Source organism: Pocillopora verrucosa, chromosome 7, assembly GCF_036669915.1.
Source record: "Pocillopora verrucosa isolate sample1 chromosome 7, ASM3666991v2, whole genome shotgun sequence".
In the NCBI taxonomy this organism is placed as follows: Eukaryota; Metazoa; Cnidaria; class Anthozoa; order Scleractinia; family Pocilloporidae; genus Pocillopora; species Pocillopora verrucosa.
Window position 1 is genome coordinate 12529254 of NC_089318.1, and position 13983 is coordinate 12543236.

General features: G+C 37.3%; 2 protein-coding genes across 4 annotated transcripts; one reads left to right on the plus strand and one right to left on the minus strand.

Moving 5' to 3' along the window:
• The first annotated feature begins 524 nt into the window (after positions 1-524).
• LOC131775780 (TNF receptor-associated factor 4-like) lies at positions 525-4668 on the plus strand. The gene is made up of 7 exons (XM_059091908.2): positions 525-691; positions 1519-1570; positions 2205-2303; positions 2861-3025; positions 3511-3588; positions 3722-3799; positions 3933-4668. The coding sequence occupies exons 1-7, from the start codon at positions 525-527 to the stop codon at positions 4593-4595; spliced, it is 1302 nt and encodes a 433-aa protein (XP_058947891.2). The 3' UTR covers positions 4596-4668.
• A 338-nt stretch (positions 4669-5006) lies between these two features.
• On the minus strand, positions 5007-13397 carry LOC131775779 (TNF receptor-associated factor 5). 3 transcript variants are annotated; one of them, XM_059091904.2, is made up of 7 exons: positions 13228-13397; positions 11304-11355; positions 9527-9634; positions 8587-8751; positions 8085-8162; positions 7387-7464; positions 5007-6869 (listed from the first exon to the last, which is right to left on the minus strand). In XM_059091904.2, exons 1-7 carry the CDS (start codon positions 13374-13376, stop codon positions 5562-5564), a joined length of 1938 nt encoding a protein of 645 aa, XP_058947887.2. In that variant the 5' UTR covers positions 13377-13397; the 3' UTR covers positions 5007-5561. The 3 variants fall into 3 exon arrangements, with proteins under 3 accessions (XP_058947887.2, XP_058947889.2, XP_058947890.2); XM_059091906.2 differs by lacking the exon at positions 11304-11355; XM_059091907.2 differs by lacking the exons at positions 9527-9634; positions 11304-11355.
• Positions 13398-13983: the final 586 nt, after the last annotated feature.

Consider the following 13983-nt stretch of genomic DNA (forward strand, 5'->3'; position numbering starts at 1 on the left):
CGGAGCATGCGTGTTGCAATGTTAATAATTAAAACAACTTGTTGGATTCCTTTCAAAGGTGTCCTTTACTGATTGTGTTAAATCCGTAAATATACTACACTAGGAGAATTCGAATTTTTTCAAAATCAGTTGATCCATCCTTGAAATTTTTTTTTGCACTACCAACTTCATTCCTATTTTTTACATTATATCATCGTTTCCAACATAATTCAACTGCTGATTGCAATCACTTGACCCCGGTTGTTCGAAGGTCCGATAGCGCCATCCATTGAATAAACCTCAATCCAGTGGATAACGCTATACGTTTTGCTATCACTTATCCGCTGGGTAGCGTTATCCGCCCTTTATACAACTGGGCCCTGATTGATATTTCCTTTGCAACAAAAGCCTTCTACATTCATTAAATCTGTAAACCAGAGTAGCATTAAACCATGTCTAAAAGCCTTCTACTCTCACAGGAAATGACGTTCGTGACTAATTTGTCACGCCTGTAATATTTAAAGCTTCCGTTTTTCAGTTTGCAAATGGCGGCCGGTGGAGTGCCTGACCTTGGAGGCTACGAGTATGAATTTGTTGAAGAAATTCCAGATGATTGGGAATGTCTTGTGTGTCAGTTACCTCTAAAAGATCCTGTTCAAATCGAAAAGTGTGGCCACAGGCTTTGTGAAATCTGCGTGGGGTCAATTTTGAGGTAATATTTTGATATGTTCTTTGTTGACTAAAATTCCCTGTTGTACGACGTAGAAAGTTTAGAATTATTTAAGGAAAAGCTACGCAAGATATTACGCTTGCAGCGGTAAAATGTGTTTTTTTCAACGATTAGAGTGAGTTGTTAGGTAAAATTTGCTTATTCGAGTCAACGCTCAAGGTTGCGAAATACTTGACGTTTTACGTCAATCGGTATTAATAACACTGCATTACAAATCCGTAAAGAATGAACTCGGTTGGTTATTGTTGCAGAGAGAAACTGGTTTGATGTGCAATCTGAAGGAGCTGCTTTCTCAGCAGTGATTATTGCCAGACATTTCACAATTGACCGGATTTAGTTGAGTTCAAGTTACATGCACTTAATCGCTTCAGACGGAGAGACGTGTAACGGTGCCAAACAAGCAAACGGAATTTGCATAAATTAATCCTGAAAACCTTGCTGTTTATATTTGGCGCTCGAAACTTATCTCGTTTCTTGAAATACAATGTAGGCCAATGCAGAACAAAATTTTATGAGTGCCTTGTCATATTATTACTTTTAAGAGGAACCATCGGGAAATAGGCACTCCCCAGTTACGGCGCATTTGGTAAACAGTGATCAAGTTTAGAAATAATTTACCCTTTTTAGTTTGTGGCCACAGGGTTAGACAAAACAGTCCACGCAAATGGACAGATTGGCGTACCCCTGATTGGCAGACTTTCACTCTTTCAAACATCCTTGAATGCTAAACCACTTCACCCCCACCCCTCCCCCCCATGTGATTAGCTTTTTCCTACGAAAGTTTCTCACGTCAATTTTTCCTGTTTTAGATCCGGTACACCCCTGTGTCCTGCAGATCGAGAGCCGATATCAAGAGAGAGGGTACTTTCTCTGAGCTATATATGGGTTTAATTTTTCACTTCTCTATTCATAGTTGAATCAAATTTTCTTAACTCAGCTGGTCAGTTATGGTGTTGCACAGTGAATAATGATATTTTAAGTCATCAAAAGAGTGGTGTGAACAACGAAACTTGACTGCAACTTTGCAGGGGTTGCTTAAAAATAAGTCAAGTGGAATTTAAAGTGTTATCTTCTCATTTTATCCTCTGTATTATGTGTACATAATTTTTTTTGTTTTGTTTTTGTTTTTTACTTTCTTGAAATGATAGTTGAGAGAGGGCAAGAAAATAGAAATACACTTAAGGATTTCAAGTTGTACTTCTAAACAATACAAATAACTAAAAGGAGCTTATTTTGAATTGAACCCATATCCATTGGGCTGTCTGTGGTTGCCTGCGAGAAATAATATGGTATAGGTTTCGATTAGAAGAGAAAAATGGCAGAAAGGTGTTGTCTTTGATGCAGCTTAAATGCAGTAAAAGAGTGTTAAACTTGTGATGTTACACTGAGGAGTGAGTATTATGATATAATTCCTAGTTGATGATCATCAAGGCACTGCTTATTTTGTTAATTTACTCTTTGATTTTAATAATTTATTTTTTTTTATTTATTTTAGATTTTCTCTGATGTTGCTTGCCATCGTAAAATACTGAATGCCCAGGTCAAATGTCCTAATGAAGAGTGTTCCTGGATCGGAGAACTTAGGCATGTTAAGGTATGCAATTGAATCTTTTTTAATCTTTGGTTCAGCTTTGAATTGCAGACAAAGAGTATCCAGCAAACTGTAACATTTATTCAGATGGTTAAGGAAATAATCTGTCAGATCAGTTTAATGAATTGGGACTGAAACTGCGTGACATAGTCTTTATCAAGAAAGAAAACTGGTTAGTCACATAACGTGTGACGCGTGACACCCAAAATCAGAGAAACTGATTTGAGTATAAAAAAATTCTGTATTTGTTCCACTCTGTCGCCAATTGGAAGCAGCCTTATATAGGCCATAACAGGTCATTAGAATCCGTGTTAATCTCCTACATCAGTAACTAACCTCACTCCACTTATCCACCCAACAATTACATCAATTACTAGTGTTACATTACAAAGGAGTACTTTAAACAGAAGACTCAAAATGCACATTTACAAACGATGCCTTGTTTTGTGAGGAACATCTCTTGAATGTCATATCATAGGGAGCCTCTAAGGTCGCATGTAGATACATAAATGTGATGCCTGATCTTTGAAGGTGTCATTGTGGTATTATTGTGTCCTCAGAAACATGGGCAAGAGTGTCCCTACCAGCCAGTTCCTTGTGTTAACGAGGGATGCAATGAAGAGGTTCTCCGCAAAGATATCATTTCTCACATGGAGACCACGTGCCCATGGTCCGTGATACAATGCTCATTCTGTCCTGATCGTTTCCCAAAACTAGAGAAAAAGGTTTGTGGTTGGTAACCCACAAAGATACTCAATATTTCGTGGTTAATGAACGGGATGAAATTCAGTTTGATTTGAAATCATACTTTTGATTCGAATTGAAATAAAAAGTAAATCACAGTCATTTTACAAAATCACACAACTAAATCGCCTTAGTATGGTTTATCAGTGGCCAGTAAGGTATTGGTATTTACTGATCTGGTGCCTAAAAAGGGAAGTGGCTTTTGAACAACAACCGTACAACAAGTTTTTGAGGGGGGGGGGGGGGTATTTCTCCGTTATTTTTGTTAAATTATTTTTTGTTTAATTTATTCTTATTCTTACAAAAAAAGTCCTCTGCGCAGTCCCTGGTAGATCAATTGCTCCGCCAGATTGCGACTGCTTTGTTTGTAAATAATTAACTGCTGAGAACCAAGCAGATTCCTAGGATCGAGAGAGTAGTAGGGAGAAAACACACCCTGATGTTACTCTTACGTCCCATTCTTTAGGCTCACTCTGAGGCCTGTCCGCGCTATCCCGTTGAATGCAGTAACAAGTGTGGCGTGAACGACATACCACGAGAAGAGGTACTGAGATTGGATTTCACCTCATTGATTCTTATAAAATTTGCCGACAGGTTGAGGTTGAGAATTTAACTATACGTTCAGTAATATAGCTTTTTCACTAATGATATGATTTATCGATTGATATGTCATACAGGTCGGTAACCACACTGAAAATCTTTGCCCTTTGACTGTGATAGAGTGTGAGTACAGTGCCATTGGATGCCGAGTCAAGGTAATATGCACCTGAATACCATAACTTCATATATAAATCAGTGTTAATTTATTAAGGCCGTTGTTGTTGTAAGCAATCCTTGCACAACACGGTTAATAAGCAAATCACAAAGTTGTTTCGTAACTTTCTCCAGTTTCAAAGACGAGATTCCAAAGATCATTTTGATGCATTAAAAGACACCCATCTACACTTGGCCTGCAAGAAACTGATTGACATGTCCAAAACAGTCCAAAAACAAGCTCAAACTATTGCACGTCTTGAAGAGAAGTTAGAACGCCTTCACAATTCCCCCTTTATATGGAAAATATCGAACTTTGCCTCTGTTATGAAGGCTGCTGAAACAAAGGAACGTCTTGTAATAATTAGTGATCCGTTCTACTCTAATCACAATGGATACAAATTTGAGGCGGAGCTGTATCCAAATGGCTACCATATCGATGACGATACTGGCGGTAAGGGAAAATTCATGTCAATTTACCTCAGAATTCTTGTAGGAGAATATGACGGTCTTTTGATATGGCCGTTTTTCGATTCAGTTGTGTTCACGTTACTTGACCAAAACGCGTCCGTGGAAAAGAGAAGACATTTGCGTCAAGAAGTTCAGCAGACTCCCAATGGACTCGCAAGACCAACAGAAGCCTCCGAAGAGGCATGTGGTTCCTGGGAATTCGTGTATCACAACGATCTATACAAGCGTTCATACATCAAAGACGATACAATATTTATCAAAGTCGCGTTTGTGGAACACAAAGATAGAAAGTTCTCGAGAATTTTCCATGGAGATTACGATCTATAGTCCTGGATTACTTGCCAAAGCAAGTATCCATTTTGAGGAAGCGATGTCTATACCTGAATTTTTTTTCCGGTACGATTTAATGAAAAGTGGTTCAAAATGCACATTTACAGTGGTATATTCATCATGAATTATGGTAATGAAATAGTTTAAGAATTAAAACTTAATAGTAATCACGATTGTCTTTTTCCTATAAGTCTTTTACTCTACGAGTGAATTCCATTCATATTATCAGTTATGTTAAAATACAGAGATTCTATGTTGTTGTGCTTCTGTCCAGTAATATATAGCAGATGGTGCAAACATGTAGGAACCTTTAATATTGGGCTACATGCCAGATGATTTCTAATCTATTTACCAGGCGTCTTTTAACATACTATAAAATTTACAGTGAATCTTTACTTTTCGTATCTACTAGAATGTCAAATATATGGAGAATATTAATCTCACAAAACTCACTTTAGAGGTCCTTACTCCGCACTTTTCGTGCTTCTGGTCGTTTACTCTACTAGGAGACACACCCCGTCTTGTCCAACACTTTCCTCAAACAGGCTTTTCATAGGCACTGCGGCACGGGCCAAACGAAGCAAGTAGCTTTGACCTTGACTCTTTTCGAAAAAGAACTCACCGACTTGTTGCTTTGGGCTTCAGAAATCTTACCGCAGCGCCCACAGTCGATTTAACTGTTTCGTGGAAAAGCTAGTTCAGTGCTCTCAAATCACTAAACTACATTTTAAAATGCCTTAAAAATCTGTAGTCTAACTTGCGCACACGTAATCAAACATTGGATGCCCTCCCTTTGCAAAACTTATTCAATCTTTTTACAGTCTTAAAGTTATTTGTGGCCTTACCCCTCGCAGCTGTCGCACTGTCAGCGTGATCAGAACCATTGAACATTTTTAGCTCACATTTGTGTACAATGAACGTATACGTGTGTATATGGTTTTGCTACACTGTGGTCTCACATTTTCAATCACAGAGGGGAGGATAGACTTCGAATTGAATCAAAATTGTGTCATCGCGTACGTAACGTCTTTTTTTAAGGTCGAGATGGGAAATGAACCTATGGATTCCAAATACGTCATTATTCACATCATGCGATTTAGAGGGTCTGGCGAACTTCAATTGCTGGCATCTTGGCATGCCCTTTCTTGTAGGTGTTAGAGCTTTTCTAATGTTTTTAGTCTTAGATGTATTATCTTGTTGGTCGACTAAGGTGAACACCACTTTCTGCTGGAAAGGCCACACTAGTTGGTCGTCATTCCTACCTCTAAGTAATTGGGCATACACAGAGAGATGAAAGTTAATTTCTGGTGGTCCATCTGGGCAAATAGTAAGGCGCATTTTGTACCCGTATGGCTCCACAAAGAATGATTCACTGAAAAAACAACGCTGTGAAGCAGCGATCGCTTTCTCAAAACGCGACCTGAAGTTGGAGAACGACCAAAAAAACTTGATGCTTTGGCATGCTGACTCATCTTTGAGAAAGTGTGTGTTTTCAAATACAAACTGCTTGATCTCTGTACTTGAAGCCTGAAGAACTTTCAATTCCTCTTTGCTTGAAAATGATGAGATCGAAATCGAGTGAAGGAAACACATACCTATGATGACGACACAAACAATGAAGTGTTTCATTTGATCCAGTCTAGCAGAATAATCTTTAACAGTTTCGTCCAAACGGGATTGATTTTGTTTCCTATCCGACCAAACAGTTGCATGGATCTTCCACTGGACAGAGTCGATTTGTTCCCTCACAATTTCAACATTGCTACTTGTTTGATTTTCCAAACTAGTAAATGCTTTTTGGAGGTTTTGGAGTTTTGTTTTGATTTTGGACACGTCTCCATGTGACACTTGCTGGCTGTCAATTTTTTGGATTTTCTTTTGCAAACTAATGACTGCCTCACGGAGTTCCACCAACTTTTTGTCTTTTTCGGAGAGCGCCTCCATTTGTGTCCTAATGACACCAACTTCAGCACGCACAGCCTCAAGTCCAGAGGTAAGTTCAAAGACATCCTTCTTAGTTTGTAGTTCTTTCAATTTCTTATTTGTTAGAGTAATCTTTTCATGTAGATCTTGAACTCCCTCGCTTTTCTGAGCTGCATTTGATAATTCCTCGATCTTTTTCGAGGCTGTCACCATTTCAGCTTGCATTCTTTCAACAGTGGCAGTAATCGCAGTTGATGACACCTGAAGTTCCTGAAGCCTCCCACAAGCCAACTCTAGATGGGATTCAGTACATTTCCTTAGGTGATCTGAGATGGATTTCCTTTGGACCTTTGGGAAATATTTCACAGCACTTCAGTTAAAAGGTGTCCTAATCGTGCCTTGTCCTCATGTAAGCAGAGGACAAGGCACGACTTGCTTGTGCATCGCGTGGTTTTTGGTTACGACTGATGTTTTGAAAGTCTTGTAACTGCACGAACCGCCGAATGACGATAAATCAGTAAACTAATGCATAGATCAAGCAGTTTTTATCTTATCATACTCTGACGTCCTTTGTGCACTCTAAGACAATGATACCTTTATTCTTTTAATTGGTCAATCAGCAAAATAACTATGACAGATGAACCAAGCTTAAAGTTCTTCGAGATAGTTTAGAATCTCGCGAGAATCCAATATAGATACCACGTATAAATCTGGATAATCTATTATGCATTCGTTATGGACCAATCAAGAGTAAGTTGTTTTGTATTATATATAAGAATATACCTTTCAATATCTATAAGGAGTGCGAAGCTGTAGAGTAAGAAATTAATGAGAAGGGGCAATCTGTTTTAATACTCTGACGTACCTTTATTTTGCAACCAATATAAGCAAATGTGCACTCCACCTTGGTATGGGGACAGTTTTCTTCAATGTGATCATTCATCTGAAAAGAAAGCAAATGGTGCTCATAGTGTCGTGTGCAGTTTAAATAGTGTACTTGATAAGCCTGAATTATACATTAATTTTAATTGGTTCTTACTTATTATCTGTTGGAGGACAGACGCATAGATGACGTAAAAACATTTTATTTTTTTTAAGAATATGAAACAAATACATTCCATGTTGCCGTGGATCTGTTCTGTAATAGATAAAAGAGGAAGTCAAATTGTGGTGAGACGTTCGTCAGTGTCAGACTGGCCGCGCCTCGATCGTGAGCCACTTTTGTGTCTAATCACATTTTGACGTCATCTGTGATCTATTAGTACTGAGCAGACACACGGCAATAGAGAATCTGTTTGTTAAATAACTAGAGGGGGTAAGTTTCTAAAGAAACTGTGGTGCTGCGTCGGTAGGAGTGTATAACAGGTAAGTTGATGTTAACAACTTAGTTGAAAACGTAAATTGGCCACCGTAAAGAGTTAAAAGGCTGACGTTTCGAGCGTTAGCCCTTCGTCCGCTCGAAACGTCAGCCTTTTAACTCTTTACGGTGGCCAATTTACGTTTTCAACTCAGTTGTTAACACCAAATTACCTATTTGTTTAACAGATCGTGGGTGATACTCACCTTGTTTCTTGGAATTTTGAGTTCACCACATTTTTGAAGACAAACCATCGGATACTTCGTACACACGTCCAAATGTCCCTAATAGATAACCATGCAACGCTTTCTTTCAGTACGTTTACAATATAACTCAGGGAGAATATTCTGACTTCCTTATGGTCATACATTATGGTCAAAACATCTTTAGATGAAAATTTTAAACACCTGATTTTGAAAAACGCATTGTTCTTAAGGAGGCCATCCCTGACTGAAACTCAAGCCCTCTAACTGTCCTTTCCGAGTGAGTTAAAATGTCAACTCTGTCCCTGAGGGGATGTTACCCTTCTCTCTTTGTATAAGTTATAAACACTTAGTATAACATATAATGGTGCTAACACTACCAATCTCTTTAACTTCACCATATATATACCAGCTGCCTCTTCCAATTTTAACTGCCTTTTGTGATAGGGAAAAAATTAACTACTAGAAAATAAAACAAAACAAAAATATTGTTCTTGATATTCACCTGTTTATTGCACCAAACAAAGAAAATTTTACAGTAGTGACACTCTACATTCCTCTTTGGACATTCCTTTGTTGCATGATAATTCAGATCTTTTTTCAAGGGAGTAGCTTCACAATCTTTGTTGGTGCATTTTACCCCTACAAAACTGCACTTAGATTCATGTTCCTGAAAAAAAGCAAGAACAATCAAACATATTTCTAAGGTATGTCCATGACATCAGAATAACAGCACTGCCACATTATCTATCCATGGCCAGTCAAGATTGCAACATAATGAACAAATTTTGTTTTCTTACCGGTAAGAAATAGGTTAATTGGCATGGTGCTGAGCATACAGTCAAGCTATCTAGTCTGAATTAAATTTGATTTATTCACCTTAGCATGATAGTTGGTAGGTAGAACTTATTGCAAAAACACTGTCGTTTGAAAAAGGAAACAGTTGAAATGAAAAAACACTAAAATGGAAAATAAAAATTTCAATGCATGCAAATCCAAATTTCCATGAATGCTTTTCTTAGACACAACTTATGTACTAGGAGAAATAAACTGCAACAAAGTAAAAAGTAGGAGGTAACTAAATCATTAAAAAATCAACTAAACTTATGTTGTAGAACCATTAAGATCCTAAGAAAGAGATTTATATGTTAATGAATTGCTTCCTAATGTATTTAATTTTAGTTACTTCCTTTTTCCCTTTTGCTTTTTGCATTTTTCTTTAACAATGTTAATGCAATTAGGTGGATGAGGCAAAATTAATCAAAAGGTCAGACATGTCCCATCTTTCACAGTCATATTAGAGAGGAAGGATTAGAACAGTTGAGATTGGTTATTATATTTTGTATCTCCTTAACTTTCATGTATTTTAAATAACAGAATAATTAATTGCTCTTTCTTATAAAACTTTACAACCTGGCCAAATAAGGTAAAGAACCATAACTGACCGCTACATTCCTGAGTTCTCCAGTCCATTTACAGCCATTTTTTTCGTTACGGCATTTCACACATAAATCCAAAATGGTCCTCTCAGTGGCAACATCTGGATATATGTCCTTTGGAATTTAGGGACAGAAACAAATTTGGAAAAAAGAACATTGAAATAAATGATAGAAGAAATAAACAAACTAGTTCTGAATTTACTAAAAAAATAAACTTTGGAGCTCAGTCCCATGTAAGGGTGAATTTTAATTTAAAAATTACAATTTCTCCTTAAATGATGAGAATGAGCCCAATCAAAAATTAAAACTCACCCTTAAATGATCAGACTGATAGCCAAAGTTTATTTTTCTAGAGCTTTACCTGTAAATTCATCCAATTTCTCAAGTAATTGTTTATATACCATATAAACACCAAAATGACAAGAAAATTTCCAGAATGAACAAAAATTAACTTACATTAGCATGAAAGTCAACTACCAGGTATGTGGGGTGAATTCAACATTAGTAAGCAATTTTGGTTTGTAAATGTACTGCAATTAAGCTAGTTGGTGACCTAATTCCAAGATATGATAAGGCAATTGTTGACCCAAAAAAAAATCAAAGTTGACTCAAATGTGAAAAAACAGGATCTCACAGGACCTTTAAGGATTGCCAAAGACCTGCCAAAGATTCTTAAAGACAAGGATCCTTAAAGGATCAGTTGTGATACACCTTCAAAGGTCTTCCTATGCAAATAATTAAATGCTAAGATCTCAAGGATTTAATAAAGATCCTCCAAGGATTCTATGCAAAGATCCTAATAAAGATCCTAGCAAAGGTTTCTGTAGGGATTCTTTAAGCTCCTAATGGCCAAAACAAGGATTCTTTCAAGGAACTTTTTGAGATCTTTGTTTAGGATCTTCAAGGATTTGATCAGTATCTACAAGGATCCTTGTCAAGACTTGGCAAGATCTCTGCTAGGATCTGCAAGGATTTGATCATGAGGATCTTCAAGGATCCTTGTCCATATCTTTTCAAGATTTGTGCAAGCATCCCTCAAGATCCTCAAGGACAAAACAAGGATCTTTCAAAGATCTTAAAAGGATCCTTTTAAAGATTTTATTGCCTAAAACCTTCATGCTCCTAAAAGAAATTTTTTGTGATAAAATTACTACTTTACTTGAAATTGTTGAAATCTTGCAAAATAATTGAAAATAGACTGAGGTAAGAGAAAAAATAAATCTGCAGTGTTCTCAGCAGGCTCCACTTAGATTTACAATGAACCTCATGAAATGATTAAGTTTAAGGCCATGGCAACTGCATGGCATGTGGGATGGAAGCTATGCATTTTTATGAATTTAACATACACCTGTACATTTGTGAGTACTTTTGGTTTGCAAAAGTAATGCAGCAATAAAAATTGTAGCTAGTTAGCAACCTAGTTTAAATATCCAATATTTTTTCCACTTCACATGATAGGTGCATTTATGTTTAAGTGGAATTGAAAGAGATGAATAAGTAAAAAAAACCAAGTAAAAACAAACAGGGGAGAGAGAAGGAGAGGCAGGCAGACTGACAGACATACAGACAGACAGAAAGACTAGTAGACAGGGAGAGAGATCACAGAAAATGAGGAAAGACAATGAACATTTACTAACAACTGAGCAAGCTGTTCTACAAATGTCCAAGTATAGTGATTACTTCTTTCAATATCTCATCCTTACATCACTAATACTAATGAAAATTTTTATCTGTTAGCATAAAATTTCCATGAAGATGAATAACAACACTATACACTTCTTACCTGTTTAAAACGTAAATCAAGAGATTGGCGGTCAATGGGACATTCTCTTTTGCTAATGAAAAACACTCCTGATTAATAAGTCTACCCTTTGTCAACCATAAACAGTATGAACTCTTCACAACAACAATTGTGAAGCTACTAGTATATATTCGTTCACCCTGGCAATATTTGTATATTTGCAGACCTCTTCGGAAACTTTTGGGATCATGCGTACTTAAGGCATTTGTCAGTTGATTATTGGTTAATATTAAATTATTGGATGAGGTTTTTGTGATATCCAGAATAATCAAGGTTGAGGTAAGGGGTTATCAGCTGAAGCTGAAGGCTGAGGCTGATAGCCCTTATGGAGACCTCGATTATTCTGGATGTCACAAAAGCTGAATCTAAAAATTGTTTTATCATATATAATTGACCAAAAAAATAATTGTCATGACAGTAAGTGGAACTAATTATTTAATTCTAAAAATGTAAAAATATACAAATCAGCAAGCAACACAATTTAGCTCCCAAACTTGACATGATTACCCTTAGAAATCATGCACCACCATTATACATGACATGATTACCCATGACCTTGAGTGTCCTTGACATTATTATTGTGTAATCTGCAGCTAGATGACATCCCAGGCACCGATTTAAAAAATTCACCGTTAGCTTTTGGCCAATCAGAAAAGAGATAGTGAGTTGAATGTATAATAATATTAGGAAACATGTCCACCGAGTGTTGGTCGAAATATCAGCTGATACTTGACCTACATACATGTATCAACCAACATACCCACTGAAATTTAAGTTGCCTCTTGAGTGACAAACATGTGGCCGAAACTTGGCCAATCAACTTTACTGACACTCGGTCAACACTACTGTCACTTGGTCAGCTCTTGTTATTGAGTTCTATCTTATGAATTCAACTATTAACTTATTTTTTCTAGCCCCTTGAATCTCTTCTTTCATGTCCCCTGTGAGTAGGGGGGTTGGAGACCTTCGTCATTCCAGAAAAACAATGGTTAACAATTCTCTTAAATGTCCAACAGTCCACTGATACACCACTGACATTGGACTGAAATGCTGCTGACTGTTGATGGCAACATAGCAATTGAGGTGTTGGCCAAGTGTCAACCAACAGGAGCAACTGATGATCTAGCATCTTGATTAACATGACATCTGAGTATTGGCCAATGTAATGATTGACACTTGGTCGAAATTTCAACTAATAGTATTGGTTGACACTTGGCGAACAGATGCCTTAAGTACACTAACTTTTGAACTAGATAAATTCAAAGGGAATTCATAATATTATGGTAATATTGCAATTGGTCTCCCCCAAACTCTTATTACTTCCGTTTCTTTAATTTAAAAGTTTATGGATGTACCTCCTTTCTAGACGGAAAAAAAATTAGTAAATAACTAAAGAAACAAAGAAATTAAGATAACAAACAGAAAAAGGATAAACTTGGTAGAACCTTGAAAGTGGAAGCTAGATAATTGTAAAGTGTTCTCCACGCATAGCATTGCTTATGTAAGCTATACTGGGCTCCCAACAAGTTGCATTATTGTGATTCATCGTACCCAATCGAGAGTACAACGTTGCTTCTTTAGAAGGCGCCCCTACTTCTTTTAAACTTAAAAAAGCTTAAAATAATAGTTTTAAGGAAAATAACATCGCAGATTATAATTTCTGATGATTATAACGCCAGCGAATTAACGATTTGCGAATTCATTCTCTTTTTTTTGTTTGCATACCTTTAATAATAAAAAAATGTTCACGATCGCTCGCAACTCGTCAGCGAGTAATTGAGCCATCGATGTTGACTTTATATTTGGAAATTTTAAAAACAGAAAACAAAGTACGGAAAATTGCATATTTGAAAAAATAGCGTGGCTTTCAGCTTCACTTCCCACATGCAACCCAGATTTATGTTACCTTTTCATCGCCTTTGTTAGACATCGCTTGCAAAATCTGTGGCCACATTTCGTCTGCACCGGTCCCCGCATAGGACATTCACATATTGGACATATATATTCTCTAGGCACTTTCGCAACGAACTCGTAGTCAAATCCACACGTAGACATGACGCTTCGAGGGTACGCAAATGAGAGTGTTACGTGTGTTGTGAAGCGAGGTCACGCATGGTAACACGCATGTCAACTGTCTCCTGCCGACATGCCGACAGCGCCGTGGTCCGGATCGACACGTCAGTTACGGAATGACCACCCGGCGAAAGATAAAAGATTTCCATTCTCTGTTGAAGAGAGACATTTTCTTCGGACAACGTTTGTTAATATCCCCGGTAATATTTAGTTGAACATGCAGTAGCAGTAGCTGATCAACGGTATAGAAACCATATCCTAGAAAATATAGCCTGAGAGGGAATAGCCAACAATTAGGAAACCAGAAATGTTGTCCCCTCGATTGTCAGATAAGGCTGTTTAAGTCATTACAGCATCACACGCACGTAAGGGTGGCATTTCGAAAACGGCCTCTGTATTGTCTCTTTGAAACATTTCTCAAAAAATGCGCGCGAATCTGAAACATCACCAACTTGGCTAACATACTCAAATCTAACCACACCACCCACTAATGAGAGGGCGCGTTTCAGCAATAGAGCAAAATTTTCCAGGTTTCATGACGTGATAAAACTGATGGAAAACACTTAAAAAGCTTGTAAATCATGAGCCG

What these genes read in the sequence shown, in the direction of transcription:
- LOC131775779 (XM_059091904.2), bottom strand. Translation starts at nt 13,376, where the DNA reads ATGTCTACGTGTGGATTTGACTACGAGTTCGTTGCGAAAGTGCCTAGA. An exon ending in CTAACAAAGGCGATGAAAAG is followed by an intron (nt 11,356 to 13,227) that starts GTAACATAAATC and finishes GTTTTTCATTAG; the next exon opens with CAAAAGAGAATGTCCCATTG. An exon ending in TCAAAATTCCAAGAAACAAG is followed by an intron (nt 7,465 to 8,084) that starts GTGAGTATCACC and finishes CTTTCTTTTCAG; the next exon opens with ATGAATGATCACATTGAAGA.
- LOC131775780 (XM_059091908.2), top strand. Translation starts at nt 525, where the DNA reads ATGGCGGCCGGTGGAGTGCCTGACCTTGGAGGCTACGAGTATGAATTT. An exon ending in TGCGTGGGGTCAATTTTGAG is followed by an intron (nt 692 to 1,518) that starts GTAATATTTTGA and finishes TTCCTGTTTTAG; the next exon opens with ATCCGGTACACCCCTGTGTC. An exon ending in GAGAACTTAGGCATGTTAAG is followed by an intron (nt 2,304 to 2,860) that starts GTATGCAATTGA and finishes TTGTGTCCTCAG; the next exon opens with AAACATGGGCAAGAGTGTCC.